Below are 23,491 nucleotides of genomic sequence, written 5' to 3'. Positions count from 1 at the left end.
ATATATATATTTATATATACTGTATATATGCCTGCATTTAAAATGGACAGTTATGTGTGTGTGGACTGAAAATTAGGTGGTGCCGTATATATATGGTATGGTATGCTATGTCTGATTTGGTAAGTCTATCAACGATACACTACTAGGCTGTGGTGATGGCATCGATGTAGTTGTCGGACATCGGGTTGTAATGACTGTTTGATCGGTAGTGTCGACAGTGACAGCTGCAGCTGCAGCACCACTACTGTCGGTAACGGCAGTACTGCCGGCACTGGTAGTCACTGGTGTTGCCGGTGGCGATAGAGACGGTTCGGTAAATATTATATGCGGTACCGATTTATCTGCAGTACTTTTTTTCGGCTCATCGGTTGCCGACGTATAGGAATCCACTGACGAATTGCTTTGGTTAAGAAATTCCGGTAAATCTTCTCTATCTTCGGATATCTGTCCGAGAAACGAGTTGGCCGTATGATAGCTTCCGGTATCGCTTTCGGTGGACGACTGTTTTGGCTGTTGTTTCATGTCTTTGCGTTTCTTTTTGAACGGCAAATCAAACCGAACAATGTCTTGATAGTCGACTAAGTGGCCGTCGGCTCCGATATCGGTATCGTCGATAAGCGCCACTATTATCTCGGGATCATCGTTATTGATCACCGATTCGGCGGCGTCGGCGGCCACTGTTGTTGTTGTCTCGATCGGATCGTGACTGCACTGTTGGCGTTTGAAACTTTTGCGCCGTTCGCTGGTCCGGTCACTCGTGTGCCGTTTGACCGACACTTGTCGGACGAGCGCCTGACCGGACTGTATGGCCAATGAGGCGCTACTACTGCCGTCGGCGGCCGCCGGTATGATCAGAATCTGTTGTTCCGAATCTTCCAGTCCTTCCTGTATGTTCGGCAACGATTGATGGTGTAACCAGTTTTCCTGTTCGACGGCATTCATGGCAACGGCAACACCGACACCGACGCCAACTCCGGTTCCGCCGCCGCCACCGACGGCTGCGCTATTGCTGCTGATGTCCGGCGGTTTCGGCAACAGAATAAGCGACGGATCTAACGACTGGCGGCGCATCAATAGTTCGGCTTTGCCGGGACCACCATCGCCGCCGCCACCGACGACGCCTGGTATGGCCAATGTGGTCAACTTGAGCACATCAGCCGCTGTTGTTGGTCGGCGACCACCACTACCACCACTACCGTCAGACAGTTGTCTAGCGGTCGCCAATTCCGACGATATCTCCGACAATTCGGAACTCGAGTTATTATTGTCGGACAGTTTGATTTTCGGCAAATAGTATACCACATCCTGTTGTTGCAGACCGTGTTGTTTTAGGTCACCTTTTTTCGTATCGTCGCTGAACGTTACCCGCGACTTGAATGGCCTAATACGTAGACGCGGATCCATTACACGATTGCCGCTCTTGAAAATGGACGACTTGGGCACCTTTATCTTAATACGATGGGCGGCTGCCGGCTGGGCGGCGCTACTGTGCGACCTTTGGACGGCCAGCGCATCGATCACACGTTCGCTTATAATTTGCTGTACAGATTGCGACAACAGTTGAGCTCCTCGTCGGCCACCGCTGCCGAAACCGGCGGCAGATCCACCACTATCGGCAGGTCCATCGCTGCCGCCGCCGACGCTGCCGTCGCCGCCGATGGCGCTGCCGATACTCGAAATGCTTGGCTTATGAAAGCCGCTATCTTTAGGCAAAGGTTGCGTACCATAGCCGTGAATCGGGCGGTTAAGTAGCGGCATATCGAGTAGCGACTGGACGGACTGTGTCGATGACGATGATGTGATGAAGTGTTGGCCTCTGACGGCTGCTGCTTCGGCTGCAGCGGCTGTACCGCCGCCGGTAGATTCACTCGTAGCCGTTGTTGCTGCCGGTGGTATATCGATAATGAATTCTTGCGCCGCTGGTGCTGGTGGTGACCAACCGGTAGTTTTAGATGCCGGTGCTTGTTGTGGTTGATATTGTTCTTGGTGTTCATCGGACCTATCATTAGGGGTGACCACAAATTTTTTCTGACATTATCGTTGGCGTAATAAAATTAATTGTTATAAAAAAATTTTTGTTGTTTTTTTTATGTTTAAATAATTTAAGTTATTATATGTAATAAAACGTGATATAAATTATATATTTTTTTTAATTTAGTGTAATATAAGATTAATTTATATATATATATATATATATATATTGTGTAATAATTTATTTACTGTATAAAAAAAAGTTTTAATTAATTTGTTTTTTAGTTTTCAAAATTTCCCAAAAAAAAAGTTATAGAATATTATGATATATATATTGTATAACTAATTGTATATTAAGTATAAATTTTTTTATGAAATTGTGTGAAATGATTTTTGGTGTCAAAAAATTTCAACATAAAATAATCATAATATTTTTTTTTAAATACACTATGACTAAGTAAAGTAAAGTTTAACTGATTCATCAAGATAATTTAACACATTTTTTTTAAATGCATATTTAAACTTGAGCCATATATTGTATTAAATAAGTTATGGTTAAATTTTTAATAAGTTATTAATATAATTATATAGCTGTATATACTGTATATAATTTATATTTTAAATAAAAACAGTCATCTATGATACAGTATTATAAATTTTATAACTTATTTACTACAATATAAGGTAATTGAGTTAACATTTAATTTTAAATACTACATTTGTGAACCTTATGTTTAATATCTATCTTGATGATTTTGTATTCAAAAAAATAAACTATATTTTTTTTTGTATCAATAATCTATTATGTTGTCATACATGTCAATTAATTATTTATTTATTTAGAAACAAATTAATTAATTAGACAACAAAATTAAAACATTACTAAATGAAATTATCATTTTATAATCATTATTATTAATTAAATGTGTTTTATGTATGTATGTATGTGTTTATGTATGTATGTATGTGTTTATGTATGTATATATGTGTTTATGTATGTATATATGTGTTTATGTATGTATATATGTGTTTATGTATGTATGTATGTGTTTATGTATGTGTTTATGTATGTGTTTGTTTATGTATGTATATATATATATATATGTGTGTGTTTCTGTTGGAAACAAATGCGGGGCCAATATCTTACCCCCGGATACCTTGAAATTCGTGGCCATAGTTAGCGGCGGCGGCACCGGCACCGGCAGTCACAGTGGTCATATCGGTATCCATTGATCCGATGGAACCGCCCGACCACATTGGATTCAATCCCGTTTCGACCATTGTTTCCGAATCCATGGACGGTATACTTTGGCTTTGGGTTAGTTTTGTATGTTTTTTCGACGCAAACACATTCCAGACCGAGCTTTTCATCGACGACTGGTGATGACCACCACTGCTCTGAATAGTGGACGTGTCGTTATCATTGTCCGACCCGTTATTGTCGTCGTCATCGAACTCGGGTATCACTAGATTATGCTTCTCAGTGGGAACACTATGTATATATATGGATGGATAGGACAGTTAGTTAAGTTAATCATCATCAGTAGTAGCACTTACTTATAGGCGGCCACTGAGCCCCGGTATGTCTTGACTTTATGGGCGACGGCAGCCTCAGTGTACGGCAATTTGATGTCCATTTCGTCAAAGTACTGATCCTTCATCAGCGGCGGCGGATCCGAGTTGAGTATATCGACGCCGAGAAACGACACCTTAACGTGTCGGTCGATAATCCAGTTTAGTTCAAAATCTTCGTCGTCGTCACCAAACGGATTGATCAACTGTTCGCCTAACTGTTCGCCCGTAATATACATATATATAGACAACAATAAATGCATTGAATAGATAGATAGATAGCTACCCATACCTTTAGTAGACCCATATATAGGATAAACTGTAATAACGTAAATATTGGAAAATAATATTCGCCGTACTGGTGGACAACAACCTTATCGGGACTGGCGTCGGGCGACTGGTGTATGTGCTGTCGGCCCAACAGCGAGGCCAAGAAAAACGCCTGCGTCGACAGTGTGACCACCTATGGATAGGCAGTGTGTGGGTATGTGTGTGTGCAAAACAAATTAGTATAAATAATTTGTGTGATAACACCCCCACCCCTCCCCGCGCACTCAACAAAAAAAAATTGTTTGGATTTAACGGTACGCGAACTCACCTGAGTGTAGACCAATGGAATGCTCACCCAATCATAGCTCCAAAGTAGACCACATTTGGTGCGAAATTCATTGAATTCCTATATATTATATATATATATATATATAGAAAATATCAGATTATAAGTTATAAATAATAATAATTATTATTATATTTTTTGTACAGATTTTTTGTTTCTATATATAATAATAATAAAATAAAAATTTATTAATAAAATTTATAGATTACTAAATTAATTACGGTTTATAAATTGATTTTTTGTTGTTGTGAAATTGCAATTATTTTTATTATCATTTATTTAATTTATTTGCTAAAATAAACTATATTTTTTAAATATTATTACAGTTTCTAATAAATATATATTATCATTATTTTTAAACATTGTGTTAAAGTTTAAAAATAAAAATATTAAATATTTTTTATATTAGTATTTTGAAAATTATATTTAAAATTACAACTATTAAATTTTTAAAAAAAATGTACATGATACTTTAGACAGAGTGCATAAATTTTATAAAATATTTTTTTTTAAAATTCAGTGATTAATTTTTATACAATAAATATTAGTTAAAAAATAATTAATTAATTTTTTTTTGTTAATATAGCTTTTTTTTAAATCATAAAAATATTTATAAACTGAAACAAATTAATAGACTATTATTATATATACTATTATATATTATTATATAAATATATATCTATCAGTATATATATTATTATAATTTATATATTGTGATAAAATACAAATTTATTTAATATTTATTAGATAGTACTAGTAATGATAAATCTATTTTTTTTAAAAATACAATTTTTTTTTTAAATTGATTAGATAATTAACAAGTTAGTTTTATGTAAGTTAAATATATATATATTAATTAAAAAAATTTAATTCTAAATATAGTAAATTGTCAAAATAAATTAGTTTTTGTATATAAAAAACTATTATTTTTAATTTTAATTATATTAGAAATATAAACTAATTTGTATTTTTTTTTTAAAAATAAATGTATTTAATTGCAAATAGTTTACTGATATTTTTATAATTATTATCATTATATCATTGATAGAAAATATTTATATGCCTTTTATTTTTTTGAAGTATTATAATTTTGTTTTTGTATACATATATATATTTAAAAACATAAAAATATTTTTAAAAAACTCATTATTCATATAATTTAAAATTTACAACAACAACAAAATATATGTATAATATTTTATCAATTATATAAAGTCATGTTTTTTCCAAAAAACTGATTTTATATTAAAATTATTTAACAAACATATCATAAATAAAATACTCTATTAATAAATTACAGTTTTTAATATATATATATAACATATATATATTGAATATATATATATATATATACCAGTATACTGTAAAAATTGATTTAAATGTTTGTCTAGAATCTGAATAATAAAAAATTAAAAATAATAATAATAATAATTATTATTATCCTAACCATTAATAATATATGATTTTTTTTGAAGATTAGATGAGTTATAAAAAAAATTTAGCTAAAAATACAAATATTGAATATATATATTCTGTATAAATTAATTCAAATATTTGTCTAGACTTTAAATAATAAAAAACTTTAAAAATAATAATTATTATTATTATTATCCTAACCATTAATAATATATAATTTTTTATTTAATGAGATTTTTTATTATAAAAAAATTAACTAAAAATACATATATTGAATATATATATATGATATATACCTCCATAATCAGTTTGAGTCCACCCGAATCGGTAATCCGACACTCGGATCGGGCCTCCCGAAGCAAATTGACAAACCAGGTGCACGGTATCCAAAACGTATTGAACTCATGGGACGGTACCGATGAATACATCTCGAGTTCCGGTTTGGTCATAAAACCGGCTTCAATTAGATGATCTTTGGTCGGGAATCGGCGCTTAACAGGTATGCTAATCGACCGGAGCACTAGTACCAGGGTCAGATTCAGATAGCGCATCAATGTACGTCTAAGCATACGACTGGTGTCGTCACTGCCCGGAACGTACAGTGCAATGATATTCATCAACCTATAAATATATAGTATATATTGATATATATATATATATATAGTTTGGGTACATATATAATAAGGGAGGGTTATGTGTGGTAGGTGTGTGAGTGTGCGAGAGAGAGACTGAGAGAGAGAGAGAGAGAGAGAGAGAGAGAGAGAGAGAGGTTGGGTACCCCATAAAATAAGAGGATTATATATATGGTAGGTGTGTATGTGTTGAGATTGGCTATCCATAAAATAAGGGATTATATATGTGTTAGGTATGGGTCGGTGTGTGTGTGTGTTTGTGTATGTATGTGTGTTTGTTTGTTTAGGTATTCAACAAAAATAAATATATCAATATATATATATATATAAAAGGTTTAATTATTAGTTTAGAAAAGTTATCCTACACCTAATTTTTATTATATCATATACTGTATACTCATCTATATACATATACATGTATATACACTGTATATATATATATAATAATAATATTTATATAAACAATTTAAATATATATATATATATATATATATATATAAATATAAATATCATTACATATATTTGATATACAGTATACAAGTACAGTATATATATATATATTTTTTTTGAATTTTTGTTTTCTGTTCTGTATAGGAAAGGTATTGTTAGGTTAGATGGTGTTGGGTGTTGGGTGTATGGGTGTGTGGGGGTGGGTAGGGGGTGACCACCACCTACTTGTCAGGCCATGGAATGGCTGTGTACTGTTGCCACCAACGGGTAGCCGTAAATGATACATAAAATCCCAGTATAAATGAAAGCGGAATTATTTCGACAAAACTCGAACAAAATATCACAATTCGCTCAAAATATCTGTCAAAAAAAATTTAAGACAAACTGAGATTAAAATTTTAATTAATTATAGAGATTATTGTATTTTTTAATTTTTTTATTAATATAAAAATATATATAAACTTATATTTTAAACTATAATTTTGTTTGGGTTAATGGATTAATGGAAAATAATTTTTTTTAATTATCAACAAATAGATATATAATTTTTTTTATATACAATTAGATAAATTTACATTTTAAAAAAAGAAATAATTATATAATTATATATAAATACAATTATATAGAGTAATAGAAATAAAATTTAAATATAAAATGTAAATTAATTAATAACAAATAAAAAAAATTTTAATTTATTTTGTTTTAGTTATATTTACAATATATAAAAATTTAATAACCTATATTATTATTATTATTATTAACTTAATAAATTATATTAAAAAATATAATTAATTTTAATTTATTAAAGTTTTTAAACTAATAACTTCTATTTTAATTATAATTTTGTTAATTAATTTTAATTTTATATAAAAAATTAGAAATTTAGTATAACTTTTATAATATAAATTTATATATAATTGTTTTTTTAAATAAATTTAATGTCATAAGAGATGCAACAAAAAATCTTAATATAAATACAAATTAATTTTAATTATATCTAAATTTATAATTCCTTAATATAAAACATGTGCTATTGTTTTAAATAAAAAAATTAAAAACTTATTTATAACTATAGCTTAGTTAAAAATAATATCAGTATTTTTTTTGCTATATTTTTTTATTTAAATGCTAAATAAATTTCTAAAATACATATATACTGTATATACAGTACTATAGTATTTGATACACAATTTTTTCTAGAGTACTGTAAATTGAAAATAAATATTTTATGTTTGTTGTGTATGTATGTGTGTGTGTGTGTGTGTGTGTGTGTGTGTATGTATGTATGTATGTATGTATGTATGTATGTATGTATGTATGTATGTATGTATGTATGTATGTATGTATGTATGTATGTATGTGTGTGTCTAATAATTAGCCCGACAATTGGCTAAATGCCATATTAGTGGTTTAAACTTTAAAGCATGCATTTTGACTTAAAATAAAATAAAAACAATATATTGTACACTAGTTTTTTTGTTGTTATAATAATAAAATTAAAAGAGTTAAGAGAGAGAGAGAGAGAGAGAGAGAGAGAGAGAGAGAGAGAGAGATTTTCTAGACTTCATTAAAAATAAGAGTCAGTTAAATGTGCGCTCATTTAGTTTTGAAAGCATTTATATTATTATTTTGTCATTTTTTTTTGTTTGATAGTTAAGTTTAAAATTTATAGTTATTATTAAATGTTAGACACATACATACACATACACACACACACACACACACACACACACACACACACACACACACACACACACACACACACACACACACACACACACATACATACATACACACACACACACATACACACACATACACACATATACACACACATACACACACATACACACACATACATATACATACACACACATACACACACTTATACATACACATTATCTAAATGATAAATAGCAACTTAAATTATTGTGGTACTTAACATTATAAAAAACTTAATATACATTATATATATATATATATATATATATTAACAATAAAATATCATTATTTTTAAATACAATAATTTTTATCTTTAAAACCAAAATATGTGTACAAACTATTAAACTAATGGCTAATAAAACATTTCATAGATTTATGAAAAGGATATTCAAATATTTCAAGAATTTGTGTCACAATTATATATAAAATAAAATTCTGTTACTCTCTCTCTCTCTCTCTCTCTCTCTCTCTCTCTCTCTCTCTCTCTCTCTCTCTCTCTCTATCTATCTATCTATCTATCTATCTATCTCTTTGACTGTTTAAATATAATATACTGAAATGTATTTATAATACTTATAAAATTTATTATGTCTGCACAATATAATAAAATGTTATAATAAATTATATTTATTTTTTTTATAATAAAAATTAAAAAACAATTTTTTTTTTGAGAAACTATTGTTTCCTGTATATAATCCTTAATATACAGCATTAATATATGTATACTGTATATGATTTTTTTGCACCGAAAAAAAATCTATTTTTAAGTTGAGAGATAAAACAACATAAAGAGATATATTGTAAGTGAAAGAGAGAGAGAGAGAGAGAGAGAGAGAGAGAGAGAGAGAGAGAGAGAGAGAGAGAGAGAAATTTATGCCATTTTTTATATATATACTATACAACTAACTAATTAACAAAAATTTTTTTAAGCATACATTTTATGTAAAAACTATTTTTCAATGCTATTTATATAAATAGTGAGTGAAAGTTGTTTTTTATGTCACATTTAAGTAAAGTTAGTATTTTATTATTATTATTATTAAAAATATTTCATTTTAAACCAAATAAAAAAATCATAATATTTTTATATTTTCATATTTTCTGATGAAATAAATGGCAATTTTTTTCATAAACACACAACTCTTATATAAATAAATAATTTTTTTTGCACAAAGTTTTATTTATAATAATTTTTTTATAAAAAAAATTATATAATATTTGTTGCAAAAAATAATTTTTTGATTGATTAGCACTTTATTAGTATTTAAAATATTAAAAATAAATAATATTTTAAAAAGTTATCTATTAATATATAGTAATCATATATATATAAACATAAAACATATAACGTAAATAAATACATTATGAAAATAAATATATATTAATTATAAAATTAATTATCAAATTTTTATATTACTTTAGATTAATATATGCAATATATTTCATACAGTTTCAATACAGTAGTATATACTATATATATAATATAATATCATTAACTATGTTAAACAATACAATACACAAAATATTATATATTTTGTACTGTAATTTTAATGATACACTTTTTTTTGTTAGATAGTTATATATCTTTGTGTAGTTTATACTGTATTTAAATATACACTATATTTATATACAGATATATAATATAATAAATTTTTTTTTATAGATATATAAATATTTAAAATCCTTGGCATTAGAGCGCCAGCAAAATCTTTTATACTATATTTATATATAGCTTCACAATTAGTTACAGTATATATGAAATTTGATAGTATTTTATATTATATATTTAGATATAAGTTATTTTATTTTTTGAAATAAGAAATGTATGTATGTTTAGATAGAGTCGGATAGAGAGAGAGAGAGAGAGAGAGAGAGAGAGATGTTTTGGCGATTTTGCAAAATGTATGCAAAAAAAGAGGTCAAACATTGTATGTTTTTTAAAACATAAAATAATAAAAAAAATTATTTTGCAATTATTATTATTATTATCTTTATGTTCAAACAATTAATCATATTTTTTTATTTGTCTATAAATTTTTTTTACTATTGATTATTGTGCTACTAATTAAACAAATAATATAAATTAAAATTATTATTTTTAAACAAACAATATTATTCTACAAAATGCAAACAAACAAATATTTATAAAATAAAAATTTTTTAAATTAACTAAATATCAAACTAACGTTTTTTTAAAAAAAAACAAAATTTTAAAAATTATTTTACATATTATAATAAATACATAAATATTTTTTTTTCAAACATAATTATTAGAAATTAGAAAAATAATACTAAATTTTCAGATTTTTGTATAATTTTTTTTAAAAAAACAAAAAAAAAGCTAACCTTTTATAATATTCAGACATTAGATAGTCGTAGGACAGTGCGATAATTAGGTACAACGATATAAACAACAGTAGCTCCTTGTATAACAATTTCCATATACTACCCCTCCAGCGCCAGAGTAGCCGAAAAAAGCCACCCGTGGACGATGAGGCCACATCGTACTGGTAGCTAACAGTCATATTTGGTCAGTTAGGTTTAATGGGAGGGGTGGGTGGATGGCTAGATGAGTGGGTGAATGGGATGAGTATATATAACCCGATTGTTTGCTGATAGATAACAATAGCACACAATATATATTAAATATTGTGTTTTTTTTTAAATTACACAAAAAAACACTATTAAAGATAATTATTATATAATTTTATTATTGTAATTGCAATTGATTAATATAAAAATTGAAAAAAACTTTTTATATTATCAATATAAATTCAATTAATTAATTAATTAAAGTTGCATGTATATATATTTTTTTTAACAAAAATAATGATAACTATGTTGATATTGATGATGATGACAATGATGATGATAATAATAATAATTTATTATTATTAATATTGTTATAAATTATCAAATTAAGTTTGCTATGGTTATTGTAATCATTATTATTATTAACTATTGTTTTAATTATTATTATTATTATCATTAAATAATAATAATAAATAACTTCCATATTTAAGGCACAAATAACTATATTTGTTGAAAATATTACATTTTATTTTCCCCACACAATAAAAGATTTGTATCACAAATAAAAAAAAGTTTATTTTTTCAATCAAATATCATTTTTTTTATTTAAAAAAAAAGTTTCAAATTTCATATTTAATTTTTTTACAAAAAAAAATCAGTTATTCATTGTATAAACATTTTTTTAATGTATATTTATAGAGGAGAAAAAAATCATTATTATTATTTTACATCAATAGTTGCACATTTTTTTCATCGAAAAAAATATAAAATAATAATATTTATCATTGAATTTACATGAAAAAAAAAACTTTTTTTAAAAAAAAGTTAAAAATGGCTCATTGTTTTTAAGTGATTATAATTATAAATATAAATTATAATATAATTTATATATATATATATATATTATGAGATATACAGTATATATACTGTATATTTACAAATGTGTAGCAAATTGTTGCTTTCATATGACTTTTTTCTGTGTGTGTGTGTGTGTGTCGTCTAAAAGGCATCAGAAAAATATTTCGCATATAATATATATATATAAATGTATTTTAAAATTTTTTTATTTAATGTCTTACTATTGGGTATAATTGGGATGTCATCCCAATGTAGTGATGTTGTTGTTGATGATGATGATGCCAGTGCTCTCATTAGGTATGAGCGCTAGCGCTCTCATCTATTATATATATATATATGTGTGAGAAATGTTGCAATATATATATATATATAAATTGTAATAATTTTGTTACCCTCCCCCCTCCCATCCCCACCCCACCCATCCTCAACACTGATTTATAATTTGATTTAATGAATCTTATATTTAATTAATATAATATAATTTATTTATAACATAATTTTGAAATGAATTTTTATATAATTATAAATAATAAGTGATTTATTAAAAATAAATAAATAGATGTATAATTTATTTTTGTTTAAAAAAATTTTTGTTTAATTTATTTCAATTTATTATTATTATTATAATTTTTTTGTACAAATTATTTATAATTAAAAATACATTTTTTGTTTATTTATTTATATATTTTACAACTTTTATTTTTGTTAAGAGAGAAGTTATGAGAATATTTTGTACAATTTATTTATTATTTAAATAATTATTATTAAATAATATATATATATATATATATTTGTATATATATAAAATAAATATTACAATTTATTTAATTTATTATAATCAATAAGATTATTTATAATTTTATTATATATTTTTTAAAAAATAATTTGTTAATAACTAATATTATTTTTTTTAATAAAAATAATTGTATTTATTAAATATTTTCACATATTTTTCAATAATTTTCAAAAACATACTGTATTATACAAATAAATGCAATTAAATTAATCATTTAAAAAAGTAATAATATAGTATTTAAAAAAATTATTAAATAATATTTTTAAATGTCAATTATTTTTATAAAAAAAAGATTGAGTAAAAATTTATTCCTAGTTTTAATATATACAATATTATATAGTATAATGACAAACATATTTATATATATATATATACTGTATATTATGTATACATTAATTAATTAAAATAACAACTAATTTATTATATATTTATATATAAATACCTAAAAAATATTATTAATATTTATTAATTATTTTTACTACTACTTCTACTAATAATAATAATATAATATAACATTTTGTTAATAATTTATTAAAAATATATTTAATATTATTATTATCTTAAAAATCGAGAGTGAAAGAGATAAAGACAAAAATATTATTTATTAAATACTATATATATATATAATCTATATATATATATATATATATATTACAAATAGTGATTGTAATCTACTATAAGTTAATTAAATAATTAATAAGTTATAATATATAATATATATTTTGTATTGGAATTAATATAACTTATTTTTCAATTTAAATTAAACTACTACTACTAATAATAATAATATTTAAAAAATTAATTTAATAATTATAAATAACAGATAAACCAATTCTGTAACAATAATAATAATAATTATTATTATACAGTATATCATTCAAAAAAAAAATTCAATAATTATCCTAAATATATATATTTTGTGTGAAAACATCAACAATAAAAAACAGACAAAAAAAACAGACAAACAATTTGATGTAAAAATTTTTGTTTTTGTTTATATATATATAAAAACTATACCATAAATCTGTGTGAACGGTGTGTGTGTGAGAGAGAGAGGGGGCGTAAAGGGCGCTAAAAATAGTATCGGTGTGTGTGTGTGTATGTGTGGTCAAGACATGGAGGCGCCCAGAGCTCGCCTCGTATTCTCATAGACTACATAACTAATACTAACCGCCGGTGCGACTTTCATAAAGTTGGGCGTAATGCCCCGATAGAGGCCCAGATAGCCCTCCTTTTTGATAATAGTACGAAACAGGCTGACCATTGTCGGTCGTCTAGTAGTAGTCGTACCGGTAGTTGTAGTACTAGTAGTATCCGATTGGGCCTGCAATCGGGTCCTGACCAATGCCAACGGATAGCTGGTCACTTGGCCGCACGTCGAGCTAATGGTGCCGCAGGTCAACAGTACTAGTATTCCCGGATCTTCTTCCAGTGAATGGTGGCGTAGATATAGTTTTTTAAGTGTCTAAATAAATAAGTAAAGAGAGAGAGAGAGAGAGATAATTAATATATTTGTTTTGTTATATATATATATAATAGTAAATAAATAAATTTAATTAATAAATAAACTAACGGTAATTTTAAATGTGTAAATAATATGTTTGTAATAAATTTCGATATATATATATATATATAAAGATAATTAATTATATGAAACATTTAGTTTTTTAGTTACCGGTAATTATTATTGTATTTAAACATTAAAGTATTTTTAGTTGATTTAATTTTTATTAGTAATAAAATAAATCACTAATAAATTATTTATATTACAAAATTACCTGTCAAATCATATCAATAATTGTTAGTATTTATGATATACAATGGCACACATAAAAATAGCAATAAAACAAAAAAAATAATATACCGGTTATTACTACCTGGCCATACCTTATATATAGCATGTATAGCAAGCCCTGGTAGCTTAAAAAAATAAATAATAAACTGCACAATCATTACCCTAATTGATCTAGACTATTTATAATTATCACATATTTATTCACACAAAAAAAATCTGCTACCCCCCCCTTGCTTGCATAATAATAATTATTGCATTTAATATTAATAGTGATTCAACAAAAATAATAATAATAATAATAAATAATATAATTACTTCATAGACGGCTAAATCGATGCCGGCATACGGTATAATGCCTAACAGATTCGGTAGAAATCCCCGATAAAAACATCGCACGCCTTCGGTAGCGTATATTTTACGGGCGGCGTCCAATATACTGCCGTATTGGCCAGTCTTGCGTAAGGTTAGCCGCGTCTTAAGCACTTCCATCGGATATATCACAGACTGAGAAATTCCTCCGGCAATCGAGCCTTTAGTTTAAACATATATGTGTTTGAGTTATAAAAACAAACAATTAGTTAATATTATTATTACTAATAATTATAGTTAAATACCGGCTAAAAATCGTTCATAAATATAGAGTTCTCGGGTAGAGTTGCCTCTAATGATGCGTTTGGCCTTAAAAAACAACATAAAAAAAATTAGGTTATAAAGTCAACTGTCGGTAAACAAAAAATATTGAACGGATACGGATGGATGTGCTATTGACTACACACAGACACACACACCTCATATCCGATACCCCGAGAGAGAGAGATAGATAGAGAGAGATCCCACCCGAACCTGGCGTACCTGATCATAGGCCATAAACTTAATGGCACTTTCGGGTGCAATCTTGATAACATTGATACCGTTGCCCCTCCACAGCGATTGATAGCCGCCCTCCTGAACCATATGCCTTAGACAGAGACCAAGTCCGTGAAATTCGGCTCCTCTAACCTGAAAGACAATAAACAAAACACCAAATTAGTGGTCAGTTTTGTTGTTGTTGTTGTTGTTGTTCAGAAGTTGATGGTCAACATAGACATAGAGATGAACTGTCTGTTTGTCTATCTATCTATCGGTCGGTCGGTTCGGTCGGTCATCGATAACCGGGCGCTTACCTGTAGAAACACTTTCAATCTGTCCAACGGTGCCGTACAAGTCCTCGACACGGCTCCGGCCACACCGCCGGCCAACAGGTGCCGCCACCACATACCGCTATCATCGCTGACCGTTTGCAGATCTTCTTCAATATATTCGGCCACCAGTTCGTCGTCTTCGCTAATATTTAGCATCTTTTGGTGCTTTTGTTTTGTCGATAATTATAACGATATGATTGAAGACATGTGTTGTTGTTGTCGTTGTCGTTGTTTTTTTGTGGCCAAACATATATCAAACAAACAGATAATTAGTTAAATAATTATTTAATTAATTAATTAATTAATTATAACCATTGATGGGATACCTACATGATCTGATCCATCATCAACTTCAGGCTTATTGATAATAGACATGACTTTTAATAATAATTTTTTAAATAATAATAATAATAATAATAATATAGTTTTATATATCAATCAATCATATGATAGGATATATACTAATCACATATCATATGAATTGTATTTTTTTATTATTTATTATTAAACTATTTATACATATTATATAATCACATATCATATGTTTCATAAAATTATTATTTAATTGTATTATTTAATTATTTATTTATTAAAAAAAACTAAAAACAATAATATCTATTATTATTATTATTTATTTATTTATTAATTATTTTAAATAATAAGCGATTGTATGTATTATTTAGTATGTGATATGTGATCGACCATTGCTTATACCAATACTGTATATCATATATAATATCATATCATATATAATATCATATACTGTATAATACACTGTATGTATTGATAGTCAACATTTGAAATATAATTTTTTTTCATATGACATTCAAATAACTGATTGATTGATAAAAAAAACTTTTTTTTTATGTTATTAATTATTTTTTTTACTATATATTAATTGATAGTAAAAAAAATTATTATTGCCGTATATATGTGTAATAAATTTCATAATCAAATCAACAAAAAACAAAAAAAAAATAAAATAAATAGTTTCACACTATGTTTGTGTGTACTATATTTGTGTACAGTATTATTATTATTGACATTATTTGTTACGTTATTTGTGTGTGTGTGTGTGTGTGTATGTAAAATGTAAGTGTAAATTTTTTTTTATAGAAAATTAGAGATCGAAACGGGTCAAATATTTGGTTTTTTTTTTAAAAATAATTATTTTTTAAGTATCTAAAGTTAAAATAGTAATTATTTAAATATTTTTTAAAATAATAATAATAATAAACCGAATACCCGTAAATAAAAATAATTTATTTTATTTTATTTTTTTAAATTTAAGTACAAAAATAACCTGATACCAATAATGTGTATTAATTTAATTTAATTAATTTATTTTTTTTTGAAAAAGTATTACTTTTATAAATATTGAATTTTTGAAAACTAAAAAAAATAAAATATTTAAAAAAAAAACTTTTTCAAACTCCTGGTAATCTAAATATACTGTATATATATATATATTTGGTTTGGTTTTTGTATCTTTACTCTACTCTACTCTACATCTGTGTATACGTAATACGTATTACGTGAAAATCATATGAGCTTTTAATTTATATATATATATAAAAAATTATAATTAAAGAATCGATTATTTCAGGAAGCGTTCAATAATTTTATTAAATTTTTTTTAAAAAAATAGATTAAAAAAATTTTAGTAATAAAACAAACGAATTTATTATTTAAAAAAATAAATTACAATATTTTATAACACTTTTTTTTAAAAAATAGCATATTTTTAACTAAATATTAATATTTAGTATTTAAAAAAATTAATAATATTTAATAATTTTTAAAAAAAAAATTATTGGATTTTAAAAAAAATATATATATAATAAAAATATATTTATAATTTAATTAAATTTGATAAAATTTTTCTAATTAATATTATATCACTAAAAAAATAAAAATAAAATTACATAATTTTATTTAAACAAAAAAATAAAATAAATAAATCTGATAAAATTTTAGTTTTTTATAAAGTATGTAAATATAATTACAGTAATTTTTTTCGTCACTAGTTATAAATATTATTATACAGTATATAATAGTAATATAGTAGTAGTAGTAGTAGTAGTAGTAGTAGTAGTGATGTCACAACATATTATTTGGCGGCCATATTGGTGTAAAAAAAATAATAATAATAATAATTTTTTGGTGTTTATATACAGTATTATTATTATTATTATTTAGTATTAGTATTACATTACATACTATACACTACACACACACACACACAGTGTATATATAAATATCATTGATATTAATGTTGTTTACAATTAAACCGTTTATATTATTATTAGTATTAATATTATTACCCAAACATTAAAACACATATAAATAGTTGTATTAATAATAATAATAATAATAAATAAATTCATTGAACTCTCTCTCAGTCTCTCTCTCTCTCTATGTGTCCGACGGCTTGAATGCCAATAACCAGTTGTCCGCCACCGCCGCCGCCGCAGTTGTATCGCAGTTGTCGGCCGCTATTGTCGGCCACAGTCACACCCCCGAGTTGACCACCACCACTACCGTGTCGCCCGACTGTGTCCTCTGTGTGTCGTTACCACCGAAAAAACAAAACAAAACATTTACCGAAGCAGCCGATCGATCGGTCGGTTGGTTGACTTGAATTGTGAAAAAGAAAAACTGATTATGAGTTTTATGATAACCCGTAAAAAGAGTTACAAATTTTCGGTGGTCTTTACGCTCGTAGAGCTATCGTCGGTACCGCTGGTCAACGGCGTACTGTTTGCCAAATGTCGTCTGATTGGCGGTTCGGGTGGCGGCGGAGCCAACTTTGCCGAAACGTCCAAACGGTAAGCCATTCAACTAATTGGTGGCCACGAGATATATCATAATCTAATGTCTATTAACTTCTTCTTCTTCATCAACCATAGCGAGGAAGTGAGAGACCATTGCGTCAAATGGCAGACAAAGTATTCATTTTCCTGTAAGATGTCGGCCAACGCCAACACTGGTATCCTAGAGTCCCGAATACTACGGGCATCCGTACGTAAAGAGTCCAAAGGCGGCCGATCCTATCATAAGATCGGTTTTGTCGATATTGATTTGGCCGAATACGCCGGCGCCGGTCTACTGTCCCGACGCTATCTGCTCGAAGGCTACGATACGAAACATCGACTGGACAACAGCACACTGAATGTGTCCATTGAGATGAGCCTACTATCGGGCGATCCGTGCTTTAAGACGTTAGTGTTATCTATTGTGTGTGTCTCTTAAACCGTATATTTACCGATGATTTTTGTTGTTGTTGTTTAGGCCAACACAAGCAGCCCATCGGACGTCTGCACCTCTGTCGTCGTCGTCACCAAAAGCGCACAAACACTACGATGCGGTCGGCGGCGGCGGCAACGGTAACTCAGTATTGGCCGCACAATTGACTCCAACTTCAGCCACACCACCGCCGTCTACAAAGACAACGACGACTACTACGACGACGACCCCACAGTCGGCTACGGGTCAGACACAACAGTCAGGCATAGCTAACGCTGTCGCCAACGATTACGAGTCGGGCCACTCACGCAATTCGAGTCAGGCCTCGCGCGTATCCGGTTATAATAGCCTACCGTCGCATAGTAGACAGGGATCGGCCGATTCGGGTAGTACTAGGTATCAGTCGGTTTTGTGTTTTATTTTTTAATAAGTTTTATTGTATTTAAAATTAAAAAAAAATGTTTGTTTTTATTAGGGCATCACTCGAAGCGATCAAATTCAATAGCACTGAACGAAAACGGTTGACACAAAACGCCAAGAAAATAATCGAAGAACAAAGTCGAATGGACAGCACACGGATGAGCGCCGACCGATTGATCGATAAATTGTTGGCCGAATCCAATCTGGACGGCGATGAAGAATACAATGAATCGGTTGGACTGGAATTGATTGTCGGCAAAGACGGTACGACAACGTTGGGCACACGGCATGGAAATAGCAATAGTAGACAACAACAACAGCAACAGTCACGTACCGGTGCTCATAATAATACCAGTGCTCAACAACAACAACAATATAATAATAAAGTGGCCTTCATTCCTAGTACAGCTGTATTAACAACCACTACAACAACAATACAACCATCGCCACCACCGATGGTTCATAGGAACGGTAGAAATTGAATGGTTTTGATTTGATTGTTGGTATTGTTTATGGTTTAGGTTTGTTGTCATCAGTATTGGCTAAATATATATATATATAGTGTATAATCATTTGGTTTGACTCTATTCCAGGTATTAGACTATTCAAGTAATCAATTGCTTAGTTTAATAATTAAATATCTAGTAAACCCATACATTCAATTTTTAATTTTTAAAAAAAAATGATCATGGTCATAATTGTAGGATAATATTGTTTAAAAAAAAACATTATTGTGATTGGTGATTTTTTAAAAAATAAAAAATAAATTGAATGTATAGTTTAATAATACCAGATATTTAATATTATAATAAACTAATTGATTGTTGTATACCTGTCTCTAACCCCTCTAATACTATCCCAAATTCAATACACTATATATCTACCTATATTTGCAATACTGGACATACATACCGATACCATTAGCACATCCATGTGTGTGTATGTGTGTGTGTGTGCGGGCATCTCATTTGACATATATTTTTTAGATTTATTTTTTTGTTTGTTTAACATTATTATTATTATTATATAATTATTGAATAGATTTTTTTTTGTTGAGAGAAAGAGAGACCACAAAGTAAGTCATTATAAATAATTAAATAATAATTATTATTATAAATAAAACACAATATTATTATTATTATTAATTATATAAGATTATACAAATATTGTTTAAATTTTTAAATACTTTTAACTAAATATTGTTTTTTTTGAGACAAATTATATTATATTATATAAATATATTTAAATAATAAATAAATAAATTAATTAATTAATTAATAATTGATAAAATAAAATACTATTATATAATAAATGGATAAACAAATTTAAATTATTTATAAATAAATTTTAAATTTATTGAATTGGAAAATTTAATTTAAAATAAATGATTAGTTAATTTAATAAAAAAATAAATTACATTATAATTGGATAAAAAATATGTTTTATTTGTTTTCAATAACAATACCATTACTATCTGTATATAAATTATAGATTAAATTATATTTATTAAAATTATTTATTAGGGTATTATAAATATTTTATTATTATAATTATTATTATCATTGATATTAAATAAAAATAATTTTAAAAATTAATTATCATTAACAACAACAAAATTATCTAGTTTTAAATATTTGTCTAAAAAAAATTGTTTATAAATTATATATATATTTATTGTTTATTGTATTTAAGTTTAATATACCGTTATATTAGACATTTATATTAGAGATTAAAATATATTTTGTTTTTATTTGTTTATTAGTTAGCATAGGATTTGATATCATATCATATGATATGATAATAAAAGTTTAAATAATTACGATATTATATCTAAAAATATAATTTTTTTAAAAAATATTTTGGTGCATGATACAATTGGTATCGATTGTAACAATGATAATTATTGTAGTTTAGTTTAGTTTATTTCAATTAAAAAAAATATTAATTAAAAAATTAATGATATAGTACTGTATTTATTATAACGTATTAATAATATGATTAATAAATTAGGTTATGTTAGGTTTGAATAGTTTAGGTTAGGTTTGAATAATTTAGGTTAGGTTTGAATAGTTTAGGTTAGGTTTGAATAATTTAGGTTAGGTTTGAATAGTTTAGGTTAGGTTTGAATAGTTTAGGTTTGAATAGTTTAGGTTAGGTTTGAATAATTTAGGTTAGGTTTGAATAATTTAGGTTAGGTTTGAATAATTTAGGTTAGGTTTGAATAATTTAGGTTAGGTTTGAATAGTTTAGGTTAGGTTTGAATAATTTAGGTTAGGTTTGAATAATTTAGGTTAGGTTTGAATAGTTTAGGTTAGGTTTGAATAGTTTAGGTTTGAATAGTTTAGGTTAGGTTTGAATAATTTAGGTTAGGTTTGAATAATTTAGGTTAGGTTTGAATAGTTTAGGTTAGGTTTGAATAATTTAGGTTAGGTTTGAATAATTTAGGTTAGGTTTGAATAGTTTAGGTTAGGTTTGAATAATTTAGGTTAGGTTTGAATAATTTAGGTTAGGTTTGAATAGTTTAGGTTAGGTTTGAATAATTTAGGTTTGAATAGTTTAGGTTAGGTTTGAATAATTTAGGTTAGGTTTGAATAATTTAGGTTAGGTTTGAATAGTTTAGGTTAGGTTTGAATAATTTAGGTTAGGTTTGAATAATTTAGGTTAGGTTTGAATAGTTTAGGTTAGGTTTGAATAGTTTAGGTTTGAATAGTTTAGGTTAGGTTTGAATAATTTAGGTTAGGTTTGAATAATTTAGGTTAGGTTTGAATAGTTTAGGTTAGGTTTGAATAATTTAGGTTAGGTTTGAATAATTTAGGTTAGGTTTGAATAGTTTAGGTTAGGTTTGAATAATTTAGGTTAGGTTTGAATAATTTAGGTTAGGTTTGAATAGTTTAGGTTAGGTTTGAATAATTTAGGTTAGGTTTGAATAATTTAGGTTAGGTTTGAATAGTTTAGGTTAGGTTTGAATAATTTAGGTTAGGTTTGAATAATTTAGGTTAGGTAATAAAATTGTTTGGAATAATTTGTAATTAACTCTAAATAATTAATTTAAAAATTTTTAAAAATAATTATTTTTAAAATTGATGCTAAATATAATTTTTTATAAAGTTTTAAATTCCAATTAAATTCCCACTAAATTCCCACTAAATTCCCACTAAATTCCCATAAATTCCCATTAAATTTCACTAAATTCCCATTAAATTCCCATTAAATTCCCACTAAAAAAAATGTTTGTTTTATTAGGGCATCACTCGAAGCGATCAAATTCAATAGCACTGAACGAAAACGGTTGACACAAAACGCCAAGAAAATAATCGAAGAACAAAGTCGAATGGACAGCACACGGATGAGCGCCGACCGATTGATCGATAAATTGTTGGCCGAATCCAATCTGGACGGCGATGAAGAATACAATGAATCGGTTGGACTGGAATTGATTGTCGGCAAAGACGGTACGACAACGTTGGGCACACGGCATGGAAATAGCAATAGTAGACAACAGCCACATACCGGTGCTCACTATTATAATAATCATATTAATAATACCAGTGCTCAACAACAACAACAACAACAACATAATAATAAAGTGGCCTTCATTCCTAGTACAGCTGTATTAACAACTACAACAACAACACAACCATCGCCACCACCGATGGTTCATAGGAACGGTAGAAATTAGGATGGTTTGATCTATTAAACAACAAAATGGTTATGTTATGGTTTAGGTTTGTCGGTCGTTGTTGTTGTTGTTGGGGACTAGTATTGTAAAAGTTTGTATACAGATATAGCGTATGGGATCTAGTATTCAGGTTAGAGAGAGAGAGAGAGAGAGAGAGGTAATCGATTGATTAGTTTTAATGTATTTAAATATCAATAGTAAACTATAGATTCAATTATTAACATAATTGTAGGATAATTATCAACTCAACATTAATTTTATAATTGATTAATTATAAAATTAACTATAGATAAGTTAAATAATTTATCTAGTTAATTTTTTTACAATCAATCAATTAACAATTAATCATGTTGATTGTTTAATATTATCTAGGTTAATTATGACCATGGTCATTTTATGTTGATAATTGAATCTATAGTTTACTATCGATATTTAGATATAAACTAATGAGTGTAATACCTATCTCTAACCTGAATACTACCCCCCCCCCTTACATGCCATACACCATATCTACCTATACTTGCAATACTGGACATACACATAGACACACCGATACCATAGCACATCCATGTGTGCGGGCATCTCATTTGACATATATTTTTTAG

At 27.3% G+C, this 23,491-nt stretch overlaps 4 protein-coding genes across 5 annotated transcripts; 2 read left to right on the top strand and 2 right to left on the bottom strand.

The window, feature by feature from the left end:
* Positions 1-35: 35 nt before the first annotated feature.
* On the bottom strand, positions 36-10,904 carry LOC128956208 (uncharacterized). Its single transcript, XM_054301896.1, has 8 exons — positions 10,726-10,904; positions 6,883-7,017; positions 5,872-6,196; positions 4,142-4,219; positions 3,836-4,006; positions 3,529-3,761; positions 3,119-3,463; positions 36-1,999 (listed from the first exon to the last, which is right to left on the bottom strand). The coding sequence occupies exons 1-8, from the start codon at positions 10,902-10,904 to the stop codon at positions 106-108; spliced, it is 3,360 nt and encodes a 1,119-aa protein (XP_054157871.1). The 3' UTR covers positions 36-105.
* A 2,699-nt stretch (positions 10,905-13,603) lies between these two features.
* On the bottom strand, positions 13,604-15,923 carry LOC128956299 (calcium-binding mitochondrial carrier protein SCaMC-2-like). 2 transcript variants are annotated; one of them, XM_054301997.1, is made up of 6 exons: positions 15,872-15,923; positions 15,524-15,706; positions 15,213-15,359; positions 14,975-15,038; positions 14,676-14,890; positions 13,604-14,030 (listed from the first exon to the last, which is right to left on the bottom strand). In XM_054301997.1, exons 1-6 carry the CDS (start codon positions 15,914-15,916, stop codon positions 13,674-13,676), a joined length of 1,011 nt encoding a protein of 336 aa, XP_054157972.1. In that variant the 5' UTR covers positions 15,917-15,923; the 3' UTR covers positions 13,604-13,673. The 2 variants fall into 2 exon arrangements, with proteins under 2 accessions (XP_054157972.1, XP_054157973.1); XM_054301998.1 differs by having other exon boundaries at positions 15,868-15,916.
* A 1,821-nt stretch (positions 15,924-17,744) lies between these two features.
* On the top strand, positions 17,745-19,778 carry LOC128956298 (EEIG family member 2-like). The gene is made up of 4 exons (XM_054301996.1): positions 17,745-18,369; positions 18,451-18,762; positions 18,833-19,183; positions 19,263-19,778. The coding sequence occupies exons 1-4, from the start codon at positions 18,206-18,208 to the stop codon at positions 19,687-19,689; spliced, it is 1,254 nt and encodes a 417-aa protein (XP_054157971.1). The 5' UTR covers positions 17,745-18,205; the 3' UTR covers positions 19,690-19,778.
* A 1,423-nt stretch (positions 19,779-21,201) lies between these two features.
* LOC128955135 (uncharacterized) lies at positions 21,202-23,263 on the top strand. The gene is made up of 3 exons (XM_054300777.1): positions 21,202-21,227; positions 22,451-22,719; positions 23,259-23,263. The coding sequence occupies exons 1-3, from the start codon at positions 21,202-21,204 to the stop codon at positions 23,261-23,263; spliced, it is 300 nt and encodes a 99-aa protein (XP_054156752.1).
* The last annotated feature ends 228 nt before the right edge of the window (positions 23,264-23,491 follow it).

Source organism: Oppia nitens, unplaced genomic scaffold, assembly GCF_028296485.1.
Source record: "Oppia nitens isolate AA-2021 unplaced genomic scaffold, nextdenovo-longstitch-racon4-pilon3 scaffold2_pilon_pilon_pilon, whole genome shotgun sequence".
Classification (NCBI taxonomy): domain Eukaryota; kingdom Metazoa; phylum Arthropoda; class Arachnida; order Sarcoptiformes; family Oppiidae; genus Oppia; species Oppia nitens.
This window is presented reverse-complemented; position numbering and strand designations above follow the sequence as displayed.

Excerpts from the sequence above, each read along its gene's own strand:
- LOC128955135 (XM_054300777.1), top strand. The coding sequence starts at position 21,202 with ATGATTAATAAATTAGGTTATGTTAG. Across the intron at positions 21,228-22,450 it reads AATAAATTAGGTTATGTTAG|GGCATCACTCGAAGCGATCA; the intron begins GTTTGAATAGTT and ends TTGTTTTATTAG.
- LOC128956299 (XM_054301997.1), bottom strand. The coding sequence starts at position 15,916 with ATGTCTATTATCAATAAGCCTGAAGTTGATGATGGATCAGATCAT. Across the intron at positions 15,707-15,871 it reads TTGATGATGGATCAGATCAT|CACCAAAAGATGCTAAATAT; the intron begins GTAGGTATCCCA and ends ACAAAACAAAAG. Across the intron at positions 14,891-14,974 it reads TTATGAACGATTTTTAGCCG|GCTCGATTGCCGGAGGAATT; the intron begins GTATTTAACTAT and ends TTTAAACTAAAG.
- LOC128956298 (XM_054301996.1), top strand. The coding sequence starts at position 18,206 with ATGAGTTTTATGATAACCCGTAAAAAGAGTTACAAATTTTCGGTGGTC. Across the intron at positions 18,370-18,450 it reads TTTGCCGAAACGTCCAAACG|CGAGGAAGTGAGAGACCATT; the intron begins GTAAGCCATTCA and ends CATCAACCATAG. Across the intron at positions 18,763-18,832 it reads GGCGATCCGTGCTTTAAGAC|GCCAACACAAGCAGCCCATC; the intron begins GTTAGTGTTATC and ends GTTGTTGTTTAG.
- LOC128956208 (XM_054301896.1), bottom strand. The coding sequence starts at position 10,904 with ATGACTGTTAGCTACCAGTACGATGTGGCCTCATCGTCCACGGGTGGC. Across the intron at positions 7,018-10,725 it reads ATGTCTGAATATTATAAAAG|ATATTTTGAGCGAATTGTGA; the intron begins GTTAGCTTTTTT and ends TTTTTTTGACAG. Across the intron at positions 3,762-3,835 it reads TATATATGGGTCTACTAAAG|TTAGGCGAACAGTTGATCAA; the intron begins GTATGGGTAGCT and ends ACGGGCGAACAG.